Here is a 21,108-nt window from a genome sequence, read left to right as displayed (position 1 = left end):
ACGTCTGCCCCGTTTCCACCTCCTCTTTCTTCTTTGATCTGGGCCGTTTCCCAAATCCCGCCCCTCCACACGTCAGTCAAAACATTCCATTGAGAGGGAGGGAAGGAGGGAGGAATCAAAGGGAGAAAGAAGAGACACAAAACTTTCAACGTTCCAAGAGCCGCGTTCCACCGGCGCTGATTGGAGGAGCCCGGCGGAGCCGCGTGACCCGGCAGCCAATGGGAGTCCGCGCAGAGCCTGGTTGTAATGTTTCGGATCGGGCAAACGGGGCGAGCCGGTGCGAGGACTTTGCAGCCTGTTTTTTTATTGTTTTTTTTTAATCCGGAGCGGAACCGGAGCAGGAAGGCGGGCGGAGGCTGTTGCTGGCGGCGCGACTCTGCTTAAGTGGGGGAAAAAAAAGAAAAGACAAGGTGAGCCAAGGGCTGGCTGGAGCTTTTGCCCGCAGTCGCTTGGACCCCCGAAAGAGCAGGCGAAAAGGGAAGTTGAGAGTGGAACAGAAACCCCGCGGGCGGGGGGGGGGAGAGCTGAGACGCTCTGAGGGGTGGGGGTCCCTTAAAGATCGAGAGGAAGCCGCAGATCTCCCCCCCCCCGCGCGCGCCTTTTACTATGGATCCACTTTCTGAGCCACTCTTGTAGCCTCTGAGAGCTCCCAATTGTTTTCGGGGTGGGGTGGGAGGACCTTTAAAGATACAAGAAAGAAGCCTCGCTTTCACCCCACCCTCGCGGGGGGGGGTTGTCTCCCCTTCTGCCATTTGTACTCCCCGCTGGACTGAATTAATGATAATTTTTTTTTGCATTTATTTCTCACAATTTTTTCATTTCCAAGAAGCCCAAGGGTGGCGTACGTGATCCCTCCCCCCCGGCAAATATCTATTCCCCACAACAGCCCTGCGAGGTAGGTTAGGCTGAGAGGCGGGTGCTGGCCCGCAAGGTCACAACCCGGGGAGAGCTTCATGGCCAAGGAAGGTTCGGACCCTGAGGAGTCCCACGCTCTAACCCTGCCTTTCTTCTCCACCTTGAACCCCCAGATGGGTTTTTTGGGCTACAATTCCCATCATGACCTAGTGAGAAGAGCCAGCAGTCAGGGATGGTGGGAGTTGTAGTCCCAACAACGTCTGGGGACTCCGGGTGGAGAAAGACTGCTCTAACCACTACACCACACTACTGTAGAGCAGCTTTCTCTGTGGTCATTTGCGGTACACTACCTCTCCCCATAAGTGTGTAGTTTTGCTCGTGAACATGGCTTGGATGTAATTGACCTGCTGTATGTGAGATGAAAATTTTCATTTCGAATGATTTCCTTTACTCTCCTCCTCCTGCATTTAATAATAATAATAATAATAATACTTCATCGCTGTCCCAGAAATAGCTTTGATCGGTGCATAGTTAAAATAGGGGCTCTTCTCTCCCACCAAAAAAAACCCACCTCCCCAGTTATGTCTAGAAAAAGTTCTGTATAACTGGGAAGTCTGTTCATCGGAAGCCTCCATCCACAGATGTCAACAATATCCTCCCTAGAACATCTTTTAATATTGCATGCTGGGCTTCCTGTGATGAAGTGCAAAGTAGATTTTTGGCCTTGTCTGCCCTGTATGTTTAAAGCAGTATCATGCCATTTTAAGCAGCCCTGGCATCCCCCAAAGGATTCTGTTATGGGTGCTGGAAGTTGAGAGACCCTTGTTCCCCTCCAAGAGTTTCCTAGGAAGAGGAATGGACTGGGAGCTGTTAGTTTGTGAGATGGGAACAGGGGTCTCATAACAACTCTCGGCATCCATATACCAAACTACAGCTCCCAGGATTATTATTTTGGCGGCCGGGGGGGGGGGGGGAGGAAGCAGCCAACAGTGTTTAAAGTGGTTGTTGTTGTTCAGTCGTTTAGTCGTGTCCGACTCTTCGTGACCCCATGGACCAGAGCACGCCAGGCACTCCTGTCTTGCACTGCCTCCCGCAGTTTGGTCAAACTCATGTTTGTAGCTTCGAGAACACTGTCCAGCCATCTCGTCCTCTGTCGTCCCCTTCTCCTAGTGCCCTCAATCTTTCCCAACATCAGGGTCTTTTCCAGGGAGTCTTCTCTTCTCATGAGGTGGCCAAAGTATTGGAGCCTCAGCTTCAGGATCTGTCCTTCCAGTGAGCACTCAGGGCTGATTTCCTTCAGAATGGATAGGTTTGATCTTCTTGCAGTCCATGGGACTCTCAAGAGTCTCCTCCAACACCTTAATTCAAAAGCATCAATTATTCGGCGATCAGCCTTCTTTATGGTCCAGCTCTCACTTCCGTACATCACTACTGGGAAAACCATAGCTTTAACTTAACGGACCTTTGTAGGCAAGGTGATGTTTAAAGTGGTATGATACCACTTTGCATAGGCATTAAAGTAAAAGTGGGCCTCATTTTGGGGACAACAGCATAGGACCCCATAACCTGTTGGTGGGCTTCTGAACAAAAATTATTATAGGCTACCCTTTTAAGCACCTCACAGGGATTGAAGCTGGCAGATTCACAAGAAAATGCAAACTCCCTCACAGTGCAAAACTACCCCCACACTGCTGGAGGCCTCTAAGTAGCACTTTTGGGGGTCGCAGGTGAGACAGATGCTGTGCTCTGCTTGCAGACTTCCACTGTGAGAACAGAATGCTTGGCCTGATGGGCCGCTGGCCTGATCCAGCATTCAGGCTCTTCTTATCTAAAATTGCAAATTGGTTTCACAGAACTGTAGAGTTGGAGGGGACTCCCGAGGTCCTCTAGTCCAACCCCCTGCAATACAGGAATCTCCATTAAAGCATCCATGGCAGACGGCCATCCAACCTCTGCTTAAAAACCTCCAAGGAAGGGAGAGTCCACAGCCTCCCAAGGGAGACGGTTCCACTGTCAAACAGCTCTTACTGTCAGAAAGTTCTTCCTGATGTTTAGACAGAATCTTCTTTCTTGTAACTTGAAACCATTGGCTTGGGTCCTACTCTGCAGAGCAGGAGAAAATAGGTTTGCTCCATCTTCTTTTTTTCTTTTTCTTAAATTTTATTTATTTCAAATTTCATAAACAATACAAATAGAAAGAAATCCAACAAATAATACGAAAATAAAGAAGAAAGAGAAAAAGAAGAAGAAAGAAAATAAGGAGGCAAACAATGTTATTTTTCTGATTGCTTGCTCCATCTTCCACGTGACAGCCTTTTAGATATTGGAAGATCGCTATCATCACTCTTCTCAGTCTCCTCTTGTCCCGGCTAAACATACCCAGGGCCGGCTCTAGGTATAGTCCCGGGGGCACCGCTCAGCGCCAGGGCACCCGACCTGCTCGAGACTGCCCTGAACATACCCAACTCTCTCAACTGTTCTTCATATGGTTTGCTTTCCAGAGCCTTGATCATCTTGGTCGCCCCCCTCTGCACACCTTCCAGCTTGTCAATACCCTTCTTAAAATGCGTCACCCAGAACTGGACATAGTATTCCAGGTTTGGTCTGACCGAGGCAGAATAGAGCGGCACTATGACTTCCCTTGATCTGCATGCTATACTTCTACTGATGCAACCTAGAACAGTATTAGCTTTTTTTGCTGCTGCATCACAGTGTGGGCTCACATTGAGCTTGTGGTTTGCTAAAACACCTACCGTAGATCCTTTTCACATGTACTATTGGCAGGCTGGTTCTTCCTGCCTAAGTGTGGAACCTTACATTTGTCCCTATTGAAATTCATTTTGCTCGTATTGGGCCCAGTTTGAAATACAGAAGAGAGGAGACAGTGCCTGAGCCAGAATCCTTCACCTGCTGCAGCTGTATGCTGTTATTTTCATCTGCTTATCTTAAGGAAGTATATAGGCAATCCTATTAAATTAAAATAATTCTGAGCAACTTACACACTAACTAAGAATATACAGGTAGAAACAAATACTGTAATGGACTTTAAAAAACGTTTCCCCCAACTACGACTCAGATCAGACCCATGGAACTTAATGAGCCTTAGTTGATTATGTTCATTAGCTTCAATGAGTCTACAGTGAGTAGGGCTAGCATTTGCTCGAATCCTAAATGTCCCTGCATCTGTTGCGTAGGGTGCTTTTAGAAAGCGCTCTGCAAATATTTCAAAAGTAATTGTTTTGGATAGGAAGTTGGTTTGGAGAAGTCCAGAGTTGCTGAGTGGGATGTAGAAAGCAAGCTGACGTTCTTTCTCTCCCTGCACCTTCTGGCTTGCGGTCTCCACCCACCAAAACTTCCAGTTCCTCTATGACTCAGGCTTTGTTTTGTAATGTTTACGACCAGCTGTTCTACTTAAAGGAAGCGTCTCCTGGCCGTCTGCCTCCTGGATCTATCTGTGTCTGAGTCTTTTTACGTTGATGACAATAGCAGAAGTTACTTGGTGTTTGTTGTGGGTCGATCGCCATTTTTATTTGGAACATTTTGTCACATTCACACCATACAGAGGTACCTTGGTTGTCAAACGCCTTGGTACTCAAACAACTTGGAACCCAAACACTGCAAACCCAGAAGTAAGTGTTCCAGTTTGTGAACTTTTTTCGGAAGCCAAACATGCTCTATTTTGAGTTTTACATTTCCAATTTGAGTGCCACACTTCCATTTTGAGTGTTAAACTGAGGTCTGCCTGTTTTTCCTATTTATTTTGCGTTTTTGTTTTAGTGGCTCTTGTTGTTGTTGTTGTTGTTGTGACTGTGTGAAACCCAGTTCAGCTACTGATTGATTGTGTGGCTAGAGTACATTGTTTGTTGCTTTCATTTTATCGTCTCGTTAGATCAGGCATCCCCAAACTTTGGCCCTCCAGATGTTTTGGACTACAATTCCCATCTTCCCCGACCACTGGTCCTGTTAGCTAGGGATCATGGGAGTTGTAGGCCAAAACATCTGGAGGGCCACAGTTTGGGGATGCCTGCATTAGATAGTAAAATTCATGTTAAATTGCTGTTTTAGGCAGGCATCCCCAAACTCCGGCCCTCCAGATGTTTTGGCCTACAACTCCCACGATCCCTAGCTAACAGGACCAGTGGTCAGGGAACATGGGAATTGTAGTCCAAAACATCTGGAGGGCTGAAGTTTGGGGATGCCTGGTTTTAGGGGTTGTTTTTAGAAGCCTGGAACAGATTAATCCAGTTTGCATTACTTTCTATGGGAAAGCGCGCCTTGGTTTTGGAACGTTTTGGTTTTGGAACGGGGTACCGGAACGGATTAAAGTTTGAGAACCAATGTACCACTGTACGTTTAAAGCAGGTGGCGTTTAAATTTACTAAATAAATGCACTTGTAGAGAATTGTGCCGTTCCCACCAAGGATTTTCGCCATTGCTGTGCCGCATTACCTTTGCAACAACCCTGCGAGGTAGTCCAGGCTGAGTGGGGATTTGCAGCAGGGCCTTAAGCTGCTTCTGCCTGGATTAGCATGTTATCCTTCCACGCATTTGGAGAGAGCCAAGCCTCTGCCAACTACCGTGTTTCTCCTAAAATAAGACACGTCTTATATTTATTTTTCCTCCCAAAAAACACACCACGGCTTATTTTCAGGGGATGTCTTTTTTTTTTGGTGTCTTTGCGGAGGGGGGAGAGACGGAGCGAGGCAAAACGGTGTGTGTGTGTGCAGAGCACAGACTGCCCACCTCGCGGGGGTAACCTCCTGCTGCTGCACCTGGGTAAGGAAAAGGGGACTTCTCCCTCGCGTGCACGCACGCACAAGAGCACCAGAAGAGTGCTCTTCGTGCTGCACTGTGCTCCCCAAGCGGCAGCGCGAAGAGCCTGGTGAGAGGCAGCTGCGGCTGCAGGTGAAGCCCGGGTGGTAGCGAAGAGGCGCCCGATCAGCTGAGAAGCGGGCTTCTTCGCCACCGCCGCAGCGCTCAGTGCGTTCGCCCCCAGTCGCCCACGCAGATCCCGCGCTTCACCTGCAGCCGCAGCTGCTTCTCACCAGGCTCTTCGCGCTGCGCTGTGCTCCCCGAAGCGGCTCCCACCCCCGGCTTATTTTCGGGGGATGTCTTATATTTATTCTACTAATTAAAAGCCTGACATGGCTTATTTTTGAGGACCGTCTTATTTTAGGAGAAACACGGTAAATTACAAAGGGAGCTTGTAATCGGATGGCGCTGTGGTTAAACCACTGAGCCTAGGGCTTGCTGATCAGAAGGTCGGCGGTTCGAATCCCTGTGATGGGGTGAGCTCCCGTTGCTTGGTCCCAGCTCCTGCCAACCTAGCAGTACGAAAGCACGTCAAAATGCAAGTAGATAAATAGGTACCGCTACAGCGGGAAGGTAAACGGCGTTTACATGTGCTGCTCTGGTTTGCCAGAAGCGGCTTTGTCATGCTGGCCACACGACCTGGAAGCTATACGCCGGCTCCCTCGGCCAATAATGCGAGATGAGCACGCAACCCCAGAGTCGGTCACGACTAGACCTAATGGTCAGGGGTCCCTTTACCTTTTATGGCTCTCCTTTGGAAGGTAACGAGCTTCGTGGATAACGAAGGGCTCTCGCTGTCACCCCAGGCTATACAGGTGTCGTCCACAGTGCCCAGGTAGCAAACAGCAAAACCTGGTGTCCTGCCTCATTTTGCCGCAGTTTGTTAAAACTCTTGCCAGCACTGCAGGGTTGGCGTTGCTTGATTTGGGCCCTTCGCGCTTTCCCTGTGGACCTTCTGTGTGTATGTGGCAGCCACATGTTCTCACTTTCTATTTTTAACCTATTATGTTTATTTTAAGTGTTGTTAAAAAAAATTATTTTTATTTTTAGAAATGTCCAAGATGTCCTTTAACCTTGCAATGCAAAGACTTTGGGCAGGGCGAGGGGTATTGTTACTGTGTTTGCTATTGTGGTATGTATTCTTGCCTTTTTATGCTGCGATCCTCAGGATATAAATTTAGTAAATAAAATAAACACATAGATAAGGTTAAATGGCCAAAAATGAATTTAGTTTTTTTTAATATGCTTTTTAAAATTAGTTTTCTTACTTAACAAACACATACAAGAAATTAACAGAAGAAAAACAGCAGAAGAAAACATAACATGCATCCATAAATCCCTAAGTTGAATGGCCAAAAATGAATTTAGCTTAGTGGCTTTTTTCCACTCTGAAGTTTATTCGGAAATAACATATACAGGGGCAGCTCAGTCGGTAGAGCATGAGACTCTTAATCTCAGGATCATGGGTTCGAGCCCCACATTGGGCGAAAGATTCCTGCATTGCAGTGGGGTTGGACTAGATGACCCTCGGGGGTCCCTCCCAATGCTACTATTCTGTGATTTTATAGCAACAGAGGAAGCTGCTTTATATAGGGACAGATCATTGGTCCATCAGCTCACCGGGGTTTCGATCCAAGTCTCTCCCAGCCCAACTTTGAGATGCCAGGGATTTGAACCTGGGGCCTTGGGCATGCAAGGCAGATTCTCTGCCCCTGAGCTACGGACCTCCCCCAAGAAGTCTCATTCAGTTCAGAAGGTCTTGCTCCTTTTGGGATTGCTGTTATCTAAATAAATAAAAGGCCAGCATTCTTCGTTTATGCCGGCAACTGCGACATTGCATGAAGATTCGGTTGGCTATAGAAAAGTCTTTCGGTGGGGGGAAATTCTCATTCCTGTCTTCTACCCCTGCACCCACCCCACCCCACCCCCTTTGTAGGAAACGATGCTAGAGTGACTCTACAATGAACGACGCTGAAAGGAAACAGTTTGGCTCAGTGGAAGAAGAAAGGAACTACTGGAAGGAGCTGGCTGTGAAATACAAGCAGTGGTAAAACATTCAGATGTCCTTCTGTGATATGGGCAGGGTGGGGGACTTTGCAGGCCTGAAATGCTCACTTCTGTGCCATTGCTGAGATTGTAAGCCCCTCAGGGCAGGGACCAGTTTCATTATTATCACCCGATTCCCTAACCATAGCCGCTTAGGCCCTGTCTGCATTATACCTTTATTATACTGCTTTAAGCAATCATGGCTTCCCGCATAGAATTCTGGGAACTGTAGTTTGCTCAGGGTGCAAAGAATTGCTAGGAGAATCCCTCTTTCTCCTCAAAGTGCTACAGTTCCCAGAGTGGTTAGCAATCAATCCCTCTTTTCCAGGCCAATGGCTGGAACCAAACTGAACTTTGGCCTACCTGTACGCCAGGAACCCAGAGGGGAAGTGAAGAACCCATTAAATTTGAAATTAGAAAGTTCTATGGCTGTGGAGATGTGTTTTGAAAGCAGTGTGAGGAGCTCTCCTCGAACTCTCCAGAGCCAAGCAAGATTCGCGGCGGTTATGGGTGGGGACCACCGGCACCCGGAAAGCGTTTTGCGAAACACAGCTGGGCTCCTCGATTTCGCCGGTTGCGGAATCCATCTTCTCTCGGGGCGCGGAATCTGGTTGCGGAATTTGTAACGGCGAGGAGGGCGCTGACTCTGAGCCTGGCTTTGTCCCCCCCTCCAGCGCGGAGAACGCCCAGGAGGAGCTTCGCGAGTTTCAGGAAGGGAGCCGCGAGTATGAGGCGGAGCTCGAGGCGCAGCTGCAGCAGGTGGAGTCGCGGAACAAAGACCTCCTCTCGGAGAACAGCAGGCTGAGGATGGAGATCGAGTCGGTCAAGGTGAGGCATTGGAACCTCCAGGCCGAGCAGCAGTATACCCCTGCGTACCGGTTTTCTGGTCGGCAGAAACAACGAGGGGTGTGTGGGTGGGTGTAGATTCCTGCCTTCCTGCGGACATCCGGGTGGCATCAGATTTTGTTTTCTAGTGGGAAGCATGATGCTGGTCTAGCCAGACCTTCAGTCTGAGCATGGTGCTGATAATGCCAAGGTTGCAGGTTCGATCCCTACACGGGGCAGCTGCATATTCCTGTATTGTGGGGGGGTGATGATCCACAGGGTCCCTTTCAATGCTAGAAGTCCATGAGTGTATGAACCTGCAGAGCACTTCTTTCTGTTATTCTTTCAGGGGGAAGAAATTGGGCAATGCCCAGTTTGGTAAGGTAAAGGTAAAGGGACCCCTGACGGTTAGGTCCAGTCGCGGAAGACTCTGGGGTTGTGGCGCTCATCTCGCTTTACTGGCCGAGGGAGCCGGCGTACGGCTTCCGGGTCATGTGGCCAGCATGACTAAACCGCTTCTGTAACAGATTGAGGTTGAATCCTGACAAGACTGAAGTACTGTTTTGGGGGGACAGGGTGTGGATGACTCCCTGGTCCTGAATGGGGTAACTGTGCCCCTGAGGGACCAGGTGCGCAGCCTGGGAGTCAATTTGGACTCTCAGCTGTCCATGGAGGCGCAGGTTAATTCTGTGTCCAGGGCGGCTGTCTACCAGCTCCATCTGGTATGCAGGCTGAGACCCTACCTGCCCGCAGACTGTCTCACCAGAGTAGTGCATGCTCTGGTTATCTCCCGCTTGGACTACTGCAATGTGCTCTACGTGGGGCTACCTTTGAAGGTGACCCGGAAACTGCAATTAATCCAGAATGCGGCAGCCAGACTGGGGACTGGGAGTGGCCGCCGAGACCATATAACACTGGTCCTGAAACATCTCTATTGGCTCCCAGTACATTTCCGAGCACAATTCAAAGTGTTGGTGCTGACCTTTAAAGCCCTAAACGGCCTCAGCCCAGTATACCTGAAGGAGCGTCTCCACCCCCATCGTTCTGCCCGGACACTGAGGTCCAGCTCCAAGGGCCTTCTGGCGGTCCCCTCGCTGCGAGAAGCAAAGCTACAGGGATCCAGGCAGAGGGCCTTCTTGGTAGTGGCACCAGCCCTGTGGAACACCCTCCCATCAGAGGTCAGAGAGATAAACAACTACCTGACATTTAGAAAATACCTAACGGCAGCCCTGTTTAGGGAAGTTTTTAGTCTGTGGTATTTTAATGTATTTTGTTTGATGTGTGTTGGAAGCCGCCCAGAGTGGCGGGGGAGACCCGGCCAGATGGGCGGGGTATAAATAATTAATAATAATTATTATTATTTAATAAAGAAGGGGGAAAACAGATCTTTCGTGAACAGACACTTTTCGTGAACAAGACACTTTTCGTGAACAAGAGCGTGTGTGAAATAGCTTGCATAGGACCTCTGGATGTCCATACGCACATGAATGCTGAAGGAAGAAGTGCAGGGAAGTGGGGAGATACCTTTACAGAGGGATGCTTTCGTGGAGGTTCCTACTCTGCCGGGGGTTGGACTGGATGACCTTTGGGGTTCCCTTCCTGCTCTAGCAATCTGGTTGGCTGCTTTTGATAATGGGGTTCGTGGGCTGTTGTTAACCTTTCAGACTGGTCCAGGAGAACCCCGAGACATTTCTTGCAGGCAGGCCAGTAGGCAGCTACAAACCATCGCTGTGAGGAATGGAACTTCCTTGTCCAGTGGCAGTCTACCACCTGAGCGCCAGTTTCCAGAGGACAAACAGTGGGATGGGGTAGAAGGGGTTCTGCTGTCTTCCAGCCCTGTTTGTGGAGTTCCCATTGGAGACCTTCTTAGGAGAGAGATAATATGGGCGAGAATAGTGAATGCAGATTATTTTTTAGAGGGGCTGAGCTCTGTGTGGGATTCAGAGTGTGGGTTCGGTCCAGCCAGGTCCCTGACCCTCCTGCTTTGCGGCTGGCAGTCCGACCTGCTATAAAAAGAGACAGGCAGTATGGCGTAGTGGTTAGAGTGTTGGACTAGGACCCAGGAGAAACCAGGGTTCAAGTTCTCTCTTAGCCGTGGGCCATTCACTGCCTCTCAGCCTGACCTTCCTCGCAGGGTTGCTCTTTGGGTAAATCCTGCACACCCCCTTGAGCTCCTTGGAGAAAAACAGTGGGGCAGGAACGCAATAAATAAACGAAAGCCCAGGGTGGGGGAATGGATGTGGTTTATCCCCGCCTTGCCCCAAGGCCTTTTGGCAGAAATGCTTTTCCGCGGGAGGCAAAACTCTCCTGACAGTTGGCTCATTCATCCATCCGAGGCAAAGAACAGCATCATCGCCCAGGAAGGGAAAGGACAGAGGGGCTATTGATGCTCCGACCAGCTGGTGGCCGGTTCCAGCTGGGTGGCAGAGCAGGCCAGGTGCCGGGTGCGAATCCCGAGGCCAAGGGTCGGCCTTCTCCAGCAACAGGCTCCGAGGATGCGAGCCAGAATGTGGGTAGCCACCCGAGAGGCTGCCAGGCCACCCAAGTGTGTGTGCTTCTCAGGGCCGACCGCAGAGTTTGTGACCTCGTAAGAATAGCAGCAAGAGGAGTGTGGGGCAAAGCAGCATTTTTTCCTGCCAAAATCCTCTTGTAGGGACTCGCTGTTGGGCAGGGCTAAGCCAACCCTCCAAAAACTGCATCAGTGGGGCCCAAAACAGAGAACCTTCCCTATTTTGTTTTTCTCTCTGTTTCTGTGAGGCTGAGGGTTTGGGGGTTTTTTTGACTTGGAAGAGACTGTAAATTCCTTTTTGGCGATCAAATTAATTTGCCCATTGCTCCTTACCTTACATAGAATCATAGAGTTGGAAGAGACCACAAGGGCCATCCAGTCCAACCCCCTGACAAGCAGGAAACACCATCAAAGCATCCTTGACATATGCCTGTCAAGCCTCTGCTTAAAGACCTCCAAAGAAGGAGACTCCACCACACTCCTTGGTAGCAAATTCCACTGCCGAACAGCTCTTACTGTCAGAAAGTTCTTCCTAATGTTTAGGTGGAATCTTCTTTCTTGTAGTTTGAATCCATTGCTCCGTGTCTGCTTCTCTGGAGCATTTCGTACTGGTGTTGCAAAACCGAGGTGCTGCTGTACGCAGGGATTTTATGATACGTAAAATGAACCATGGAACGAGAAGAAGGGAAGTCACTGATGTATAAAGGAGTACTTTAATCTTCCATTGCTCTCAGCAGCTCCAGGGGTTGCTGCGATTCTTTTCAGAACGCCCTTCCCTCTGCATTTTCCTGCAGAGGACTTTCTGGGAGCTAGCGCTGGAGGCCAGGTTCCCACAGTGCGCGGGATGCTCTTTCTTACATTTGCTCAAGCTAAGCAGGGTCCGGCGTGGTTTCCGATTGGAAGGGGGACCCGCGCGTTGAGATTCCTGCATCGCAGGGGGGTTGGGCTAGATGATCCCTCGGCTCCCTCCCAACTGTGCCAATTCTGTGATTCTGCAATTAGGAAAAGATCACGACCCAGCACTCCGAAGGCTACCAGCAGATCTCCACCCTGGAGGAAGAGCTCGCCCAGACCAGGGCTGTCAAAGAACAGCTGCAGAAGTACATCCGGGAGCTGGAGCAAGCTAATGACGACCTGGAGAGAGCCAAGAGGTACTAACCCAAAGGGGGGGGTCCCTTTGTGGTGGGTGGAGAAGCCCAGCCCCCCAGGGTTTGGACTGGTGTGGGGCTAGGGATCCTATGGGGGCCGGATGCGAGGTGGTTCAAAGTGAAAGCTGGCGTTCTTAAAAGTTGCAAAGGAGAGGAGGAAGAAGGCTGGCAAAATGCCCCACAAGTGGGAGATGTGGGACAGATTCTGGATCTGAAAAAAGAACTCCTCAAGGGAGAACCAGAGGGGACTCTTGCACACCCAGTGAGAGTGGGAGTGCAAGGAAATCTCTGGAAAAATGGGAAGGAAGAAGGAGGGTGTTGGGAAGTAGCAAGAAAAGTGTGGAAACAGCAGAGTGGGTCTAAAAAAGGCTGGCGGAAGTCTTCCGAAAGGGTGGGAGTGGGATAAAAAGATTAACCATGTGATTTTAGGCTGGATTGATTGAAAAAGTCCGACACTGGTATGAAATATGGAATTTGCTGAGATAGCTGGGAAATCTGGGCCCAGGGGATGGGGGGATGAATGAAGTATTAAATTGGAGTTCATTGCTGGTAAAATTTTAAGCTAAGGGGAGATATAATCAATAGAATATAGGTATATAAAAATTGAGTTTATAGATAAATTGAATGGTGATAATTAGAGAGGAAATTTTAATTAATTAAAAAATAATTTGTATATTGTGAAAACTGCTTTACGATCAATTGAAATAGGGAATCAATGAGGGGGGAGCCGGGGAAGTCTATAATGTTATGAAGATGATATAAGATTATTAGATTTTTTTTTCTTTTTTCTGTTGCCTTTTTTGCTATTTTTTCTTTTTTTCTTTTTCTGTGCTCTTTTTTTTCTTTTTTCTTTTTTCTATTAGTATTTTGTACTTCTAATGTATTGTTTTTCATATGTGTAAAATGAATAAAGATGACTTAAAAAAAAACAAAGTGCAAGCTGGCGGCTTGCCAGATTGGAATTTGAACCCGAGTCTACTCAGCCTGTTAGGTTGTCAAGTTTGCCCATTCCAGCGCAAGTCCTTCTCCTCCTCTGCAGAGCCACAATCATGTCCCTGGAAGACTTTGAGCAGCGCATGAACCAGGCCATTGAACGCAACGCCTTCCTGGAGAGCGAGCTGGACGAGAAGGAAAACCTCTTGGAGTCAGTGCAGCGACTGAAAGATGAAGCTAGAGGTTAGGAAAGGGATGGGTGGTCTTTCGCCTCCTCTCCTTTATTTATTATTATTATTATTTTAAATTATTTTTTCAGATTGAAATTTTACAATCACAAGGTGGCGGTGTGGGTTAAACCACAGAGTCTAGGGCAGCGGTCCCCAAACTAAGGCCCGGGGCCCAGATGTGGCCCAATCGCCTTCTAAATCCGGCCCGCGGACGGTCCTGGAATCGGCATGTTTTTACATGAGTAGAATGTTTAGAATGCATCTCTGGGTTATTTGTGGGGCCTGCCTGGTGTTAAATGAATAGAATGTGTCCTTTTATTTAAAATGCATCTCTGGGTTATTTGTGGGGCATAGGAATTCATTCATATATTTTTTCTAAATATAGTCTGCCCCCCCCCCAAGCTCTGAGGGGTAGTGGACCGGCCCACTGCTGAAAAAGTTTGCTGACCCCTGGTCTAGGGCTTGCTGATCAGAAGGTCGGCAGTTCGAATCCCTGTGATGGGGGTGAGCTCCCGTTGCTCGGTCCCAGCTTCTGCCCACCTAGCAGTTCGAAAGCACGTCAAAGTGCAAGTAGATAAATAGGGACCGCTCCGGCGGGAAGGTAAACGGCGTTAACTTAACTGTGCCGAACGAATGGAAAGGGAACAGCAGCTATCGCTGTCCTTCATAGCCCTCTCCCCTTCCTGTCCAGATTTACGCCAAGAGCTGGCTGTGCAGCAGAAGGAGAAACCTCGGGCTGCTGTAGAAGATTCGCTGGAAGTAGATCGGATGGACACAGCTGTCCAGGCCACTTCCTCTGTGCCTTCAACCCCTGTAAGCCATCGGGGCCTTAGCACTGGAATGAGCACCCCAGGAACACCCAGAAGAAGTATGTTTTTATTTATTTATTCATTCATTTTATTAAAATTATATACCCAGTTTTAAGACGTAATTCCCCTTTCAGCCATCGGTTCTTCTAATATCAGGGCCGAATTGTGCAACAGCTCCCCCTTGTGGGCACTTGAAGCAGCAGCCGCGCACAGTGCGTTTCAGTATACTTTAATGTCGCCCAATTAACTCCTCAAGTCGTACCATGGACGTGGAACGGAATCCATTCCGGAAGGCCGTTCGACTTCCAAAACGTTTGGAAAGCAAAGCGCGGATTCCGATTGGCTGCGGGAAGCTCCTGCAGCCAACCGGAAGCCGCGCCGGACATTCGGCTCCCGGAAATTGTTCAGAAACCGGAACACTCACTTCTGGTTTTCGGTTGTTTGGGAGCCCAAGGAGTTTGAGATCCAAGGTACGACTGTAATAAGACTGGGAATTAGGTCAGGGTGTAAACGCTTGCTGAAAAGGCACTGCAGGTTGGGGAGTGGAAAGGAAGCAAGATTTCACCTGGATCCATTCCTTCAGCTCCTTCTAAGCCGCGGATAAGGATGATGTGGCCCTCCAGATTCTGCTGGAGGCCCAATGGTGCTTTAACATCTTCTGAAAAGAGGATTCTTGGTGTGTTAGCGGTCAGCAAGAGGAGAATGGCTTCTGAGCCTTCTTACACTTGAAAACCTATACCTATACACCCTTGTGCAAATTAACTGAAACAAACAATGTATTTTATTGTACAAAACTCACATATATGTATATTAGTAACGGATATGACCTCCGCTATTTTTAAGCAGCGTTTGAACATGGTTTGGCATGGAGTCTACTAGTTTCGAACAGCCACTGTGGGTTTTTGGATCCCTGTGCCAGCGGCTGGATGAGCTTCTCCATAGTTGTACAGTCTACAGCACAGAGGCGACTTTTGCATATAGCCCACAAATTCTCAATGGGATTTACGTCTGGGGAATTCCCTGGCCAATCAAGTACCTGTATTTGCTGCTCTGTCATGAATTTCTTCACCACTTTCGATGTGTGACAAAGGCATAGCTGCCAAGTCTCCCGTATTCCCCGGGAAACCCCCGTTTTTCCAGCTGTTCCCAGCCGAAAAAACGGATTTTTTTGTTTTTTCCCGGTTTATTCTGGCGTGGCAGCCATTTTGGAACAGGGCAGAGCAGCATCAAAAGTAGTTTCTGAGCATGCTCCGCCCAGTTCCAAAATGGCGGCAGCGCTACTTCCGGTCCAGTCCCTTATTTCTCAGGCCGGAACTTGGCAGCTATGGACAAAGGGCTAGGTTCTGCTGCAATATCCCAGTACTGTCAGGATACTTCTTTCCCAGCCCTGGAATAACTCACTTTCATAGAACCTCAATATATTGTGGAGAGCGCATCATTCCTTCTGTTGGCTGCAGGCTTCCGACACCATAACGACCAACTGACTTTTCGTGTTCGTTTTGAGTACAGGATTACGAGTAAGATAGAAAACATGCTTTATTTCAATTAATTTGCACAAGGGTGTGGCATTGAGGGCTAGTCACTTGCTGAGTCAGCTTATTTTCCAAGGGTGCGGAGTTTCTGCCTGCTGCTATTTGTACTGTGTGAATAAAGATATCCTCTCCTAAAGGTCTTGAGGACAGCTACAGCGCAACTCCGCTTACACCAGCAGCTCGAATATCTGTGCTAAACATTGTGGGAGATCTCCTTCGGAAAGTTGGGGTGAGTAGATGGGCCCTGTTTGCCCTGGCCCCGTGTGGAATACAGGGCCAAGTGAAAGCTGTAGAACGAAGGACATGCTAAGAAATCAACTCGGCCCTTCCAAGATCACTATATATCAATTTTTGGCAATTATATCCCATCTTTTATGCCCTCCAGGGAGCTCAAGGTAGCACACTTCTTTTTCTTCCTTCCCTCTACAGCCCTGGTCAGCAACTAGATTTGAATCAACAGCTTTTTTTGCCTTTTTAAAAAATAAGAATGTTGCTGGGACAGCCACGGGTCTGTTTTGTGGGGCGAAAGCTGGCAGATTCCCTCCCCCCAGGTGTGAGTTGCCAATGTACTCTCCTTCCATGTACCCCTACCTCCCCAAACCCCAGTGTGTTCAGATAGCTCAGTCAAGGGTCATGGGTTCGAGTCCCACTTTGGGCAAAAGATTCCTTCATTGTCAGGGGTTGGACTAGATGATGCTCAGGGTCCCTTCCAACTCTGTGAAAACTGATTTGCTCATGAGCCATTCAGACCTTTAACCCTGTTTCCCCACCTGGCCTGGTCCATGCCAGATAACGGATATGCTCCCTGTCGTCCCCCTTCTTTCATTGGGCTTCCGAACTGAAACTAACTTTGCATTTCCTTCTAGGCCCTGGAATCTAAGCTGGCTTCATGTCAGAACTTGGTGTTCGACCGGGCTCCATACCGAAGCCCCGCACCACCCCAGGTCCACATGGTACATGATAGGCGGCTGAGTGGCCCCTACGGCCCCCCAGGGTGAGTGTTTGCTTTCATGTCTTTGGAGACTCTTAAGTCAGGGCTTGACCGGGTGGGAGGGTGCAGGTTCGAGAGAGATGGTCGACGTGATTTGCCCGGTTGTGGCGTCAAGGAAACGGCCGAGAGCTCGATGAGCTGGGAGGGGAAGACCTTGGAAGGTTCAAGACAGGCAGAAGGAAGTCGTCCGTGCAGCGTGGAGTTAAGCTGCGGAACTCCCTGCCACAGGAGGCCGCAATGGCCACCAACCTAGATGGCTTGAGAAGAGGATTAGACAGAAGGCTGTCAGTTACTACTGGGCACAGAGACTGGAGGCAGCAGTAGTCCTGAATATCAGTTGCTAGAAGCCACAGGAGCAGGAGAGAGCTCTTGTGTTCAAATCCTGCTTGCCTGTATCCCACAAGCATCTGGCTGGCCGCTGTGAGAGCAGCATGTCGGGACTAGATGGGTGGGATCCAGCAGGCTCTTTTTAAGTTCCTAGGGTTTAGCAGAGCATCTGTGGGTTCACGAGTGGAGGCTGGCACCCATTAGGGACCAGTAAAGTGGCAGGCAGGGATGCCTTGGTCTCCCAGTTCTCCCAGTACACGGCAACCACACTGGTGCTCACGCAGGGGAGAGAGAAAAGGGAAGACTCTGTTTTCAGCCAGTTTGCACACAGGCTATCTAAAGCCCTTTTAAATGTGTTGTGCATAGCTGCCAAGTTCTCCCTTTTTTTAAGGGAAATTCCCTTATGCTGAATAGGCCTCCTCATGAGAAAAGGGAAAACTTGTCAGCTATGGTGTTGTGGAAGGGGAAATTAATTGGGTTGGTTTTATTTTCATTCTGTCTTTTGTATATTCTCATTTTATGTTGTGAACTGCCCTGCGATTTACAAGTATAGGGCAGTATACAAAATATAATAATAATAATAATATTAATAATAATAATAATATGCTGTGGAAGTCCCAAGTATGGTAGCTGGTGAGATTAATCTGCACCTTGCCGTGGCACCTTATTCCTGGAATTACCTCTACAGAGGGGCACGGGTCATCTGGTGTTTGAGCTTTAGCCAGCAATAGTTTAGCATTTTAACTTGCTTTCGGGTGAGCTGCGGTTTACAGCTGCAGCCCCCTCGGCTCAGGTGGGGAGGCGGATATACCATGCGGAGGATTCTGGGACAGGTTGCCTTTCCTTCTCCGCAGCTGGAATTTGGAAGTGGTAAACCAAAAAGCTTTAAACTTGCTCGCTTGCCTTTGCATAAGGACCTAGGTGGCGCTGTGGGCTAAACCACTGAGCCTAGGGCTTGCTGATCAGAAGGTCGGCGGTTCGAATCCCTGTGACGGGGTGAGCTCCCATTGCTTGGTCCCAGCTCCTGCCAACCTAGCAGTTCGAAAGCACATCAAAATGCAAGTAGATAAATAGGAACCGCTACAGCGGGAAGGTAAATGGCGTTTCCGTGTGCTGCTCTGGTTTGCCAGAAGCGGCTTTGTCATGCTGGCCACATGACCTGGAAGCTATACGCCGGCTCCCTAGGCCAATAATGCGAGATGAGCGTCGCAACCCCAGAGTCGGTCACGACTGGACCTAATGGTCAGGGGTCCCTTTACCTTTACCTTTAAACCAAAAAGCTTTAAACTTGCTTGCTTGCCTTTGCATAATTTTCACTCTTTCCAGCACAAGCTTTGGGCCTGGATCTGTCCAGCAGAGGGTGTTGCAGGCACCGTCCGGGTGATGCAGGCTGAGAGTTGCTTATTTTGCTCGCTTGCTCGTTATGTCAGCAGAAGAGAAGGCAGTGTTATGTAAACTGGGCTGGGCCCGTTTTTAAACGTTTTTAGCGCATTATATAACCGAAATTGCCCAAGCTTCCTCTCCAGTTCATCTGAAATCTCCCAGCACATCTATCTGCCTGAATACTTTAATTTAGGCAAGGGGGTCGGGTGGCACCTGTGGGTGCAACGCCGCCTTTGAGGTCTTCCTCTGGTACCCATAACACATTTGGGGCACCTGCCCCTTTGGCCACGGGGTGGCAAGGCTGTGAGGACCCCTCTTCTCCCTTGGAAAGGACATAGAGCCAAAGGAGGAAGTTAGAAGAGGGACGCTCTTTCCCACTTCCTTTTTCAGCTCTTATGTCCTTGTCGAGATAGTTTGCTTCCCCTGGATTCAACTTTCCCCAGATTCCTTGGGGAAGCCGAGTGTGCGCACGCATGTTTTTCTCTCTTTCTGATTCTTGGGGAGAGAGGAAAGTGATCCGAGACAGCCCACAGCACTCACTCAAAAATCCAAATGCGCCCATGGACCTTGGTGGTGACCCCTGACCTGGGCAATTCCAACATTTAATATTAGCTAATTGGAGCCTCCATGTTGGGGTGCAGTCTACCAGCAAAAGAGCAAACCTGTTGGGACACAGCAGAGGTGGGACTCTTTCATTCAGGTTCTGGCTGGTGGTGGTTGGAAATGGGATGCTAGATTAGATGAGACCTCCGATGAAGCTGAGCCTCTCCTAGGCTCTGTTCCCCTCCAAATATTTGGTGGGCAGCACTTCCCACCATCGCTGACCACTGGCCATGCAGGCTGCCGTTTCTGGGAGTTGGAAGTCCAAAATATCTGGAGGTCCACGGGTTGGGAAGAGTTGCTGGGCTGCTTTAGTACTGTGTGTGTTTGTGAAGCAAGCCACTAGAAGCATGGCTAAAACCCATTCCTGCTTAATGAGTCACTATTGCCATCAAAACAATGAGATACAGTGGAAACTGGAGTTCTTGGGAAAGTCCAGAAATAAACGATAAATTGCAAGAACTCAGGCCAAAAGAAGATGGATTTCAAAAAAGTCTTCACAAGGTTTTATTGATGTGAAGCGGAGTTTAAATGGGAATCAATCCCAATGTTGAAGGCACATAAAGATAAATTCCAGTAAAAATCAGGACAAGGCCCTGTTTCGACTATTCTTCGTCAGCTGGAATATTAAGAAAGTTAAAATAAATCTTAGGATAATTCCCCTTGTAATGAAAATTCATTCAACTCTCTAAACATAAAGTTTTCTCATATATAAAGGACAGAGACTATATTTAAATGAACATAACTGGTATATCTGTGAGTGACTGACCTTACATCAAACTTACATTCTGTTTTCTAAATAAGGGGTTAAATTGCTTATAATGTACAAAGAAAGCTTGTCTGTGCTTTAAATAATAAATCCTCTTAAAAAAATAATAATCCTTATTTCAGGAATACATGTAATTTGGCCTGAGTTCTTTCTATCAAAACAATGAGGACTAGCAGCTTGGCTGTTGAAACCTAGTATTTCCTCCTACCCTTCACAAATTCTGGTGCTCCCTTACTGTGTTTTCCCTGGCTGCCGTAAGTCATAACCTCTCTTGCGTTTCCATGCTTAACGCCTTTTCCTTCCCTCCACCCCACCTCTGTTTCAACAGGATGGTTAAGAGGCTGGGTTTAGGGACGCGGCCAGCAACTCTCGCAAGGCCAATAGGCCTTCCTCCGCAAGGAGTGTTTCAGATGCTTCTCTGAGGAGCCACCAGCCCAGAGTGCCCTAATCCTGCAGGGTGGAATCCTTGGTTTCTTTTCCTTGTGTTTAATGGGGATACTAACACTCGCTTTTGGCCACTGACTTGAAATAGAAAGTGACTTGTAGAAACACAGGTGTGCCCAGAGACCATTAACTGCATCTTGTTCCACCAGACTGGGGCTCGTCCCCACCCCACAAGCCTGGCGGTTTCTGTGATGCAGTAGATCCATAGATCCACACACAGAAGACTTCCCTGGAGGATCCATCCTTGGAGGCCCTGGCTGGGACGAATGACACCAGGAACTGTAATTCCCAGAACGTTGGATGGAGCCGCGTCCCATTGCACCGATGGAAAGATGAACTGAACTTCTTCAATCTAGCACATCATGCCGTGTCTTCTGCTAAAAGATGATGGATGGCATCCGTGTCGCATCAGAGCCAATCTTCCACCGGAACGCAGCGTTGCTGGGCTGTAAATCTTAATAACAAAATCCAGCTGGTGAAGGAAAACGGCTGCTTAGGAGGAGATTTCTGAAGGGGGGCAAGATGTTTCCATCCCTTTTTGTCTGCCCTTACTTGCTCCTGGCGTAATGTGAGGCTGTACTTAGCTGGGAGAGCCCCACCAGGAATCATTTTCCTTGACTAGAGGATTTTAAATTTGGTTTGACAGCTGAGCCATCTCAGCTCGTCAAATGCCTTTTGTTAAGTGCTTTCTGCAATTGGAGCAAAGTCACACCACCTCTTACTTTGCCAGTGGTGGTTGGGGGACGATGGTATTTTTTAAAACACACACCCACACACAGCCCTTAAAGCCAGCTGCACGTTTGGAAGAGGAAATAAGAGGTGGAGAACGTGCTTAAGAATTTGAAATCTGATACATTGATGTTGCATTGTTGCATAAAGTTTTGAAATTCAAGGT

General features: G+C 48.6%; 1 protein-coding gene across 3 annotated transcripts; it reads left to right on the top strand.

Annotated features, from left to right (window-relative positions):
• Nucleotides 1-213: 213 nt before the first annotated feature.
• Nucleotides 214-21,105, top strand: NDE1 (nudE neurodevelopment protein 1). Of its 3 annotated transcripts, none has more exons than XM_035132127.3 (9): nt 214-410; nt 7,604-7,714; nt 8,388-8,541; nt 12,050-12,198; nt 13,235-13,371; nt 14,050-14,226; nt 15,837-15,928; nt 16,566-16,693; nt 20,363-21,105. In XM_035132127.3, exons 2-9 carry the CDS (start codon nt 7,629-7,631, stop codon nt 20,403-20,405), a joined length of 966 nt encoding a protein of 321 aa, XP_034988018.3. In that variant the 5' UTR covers nt 214-410; nt 7,604-7,628; the 3' UTR covers nt 20,406-21,105. The 3 variants fall into 3 exon arrangements, with proteins under 3 accessions (XP_034988018.3, XP_060138530.2, XP_088513070.1); XM_060282547.2 differs by lacking the exon at nt 214-410 and adding an exon at nt 4,221-4,484; XM_088656944.1 differs by lacking the exons at nt 214-410; nt 20,363-21,105 and adding an exon at nt 20,098-20,331 and having other exon boundaries at nt 7,620-7,714.
• The last annotated feature ends 3 nt before the right edge of the window (nt 21,106-21,108 follow it).

This window comes from Zootoca vivipara, chromosome 13, assembly GCF_965207765.1.
Source record: "Zootoca vivipara chromosome 13, rZooViv2.hap1.1, whole genome shotgun sequence".
In the NCBI taxonomy this organism is placed as follows: domain Eukaryota; kingdom Metazoa; phylum Chordata; class Lepidosauria; order Squamata; family Lacertidae; genus Zootoca; species Zootoca vivipara.
This window is presented reverse-complemented; position numbering and strand designations above follow the sequence as displayed.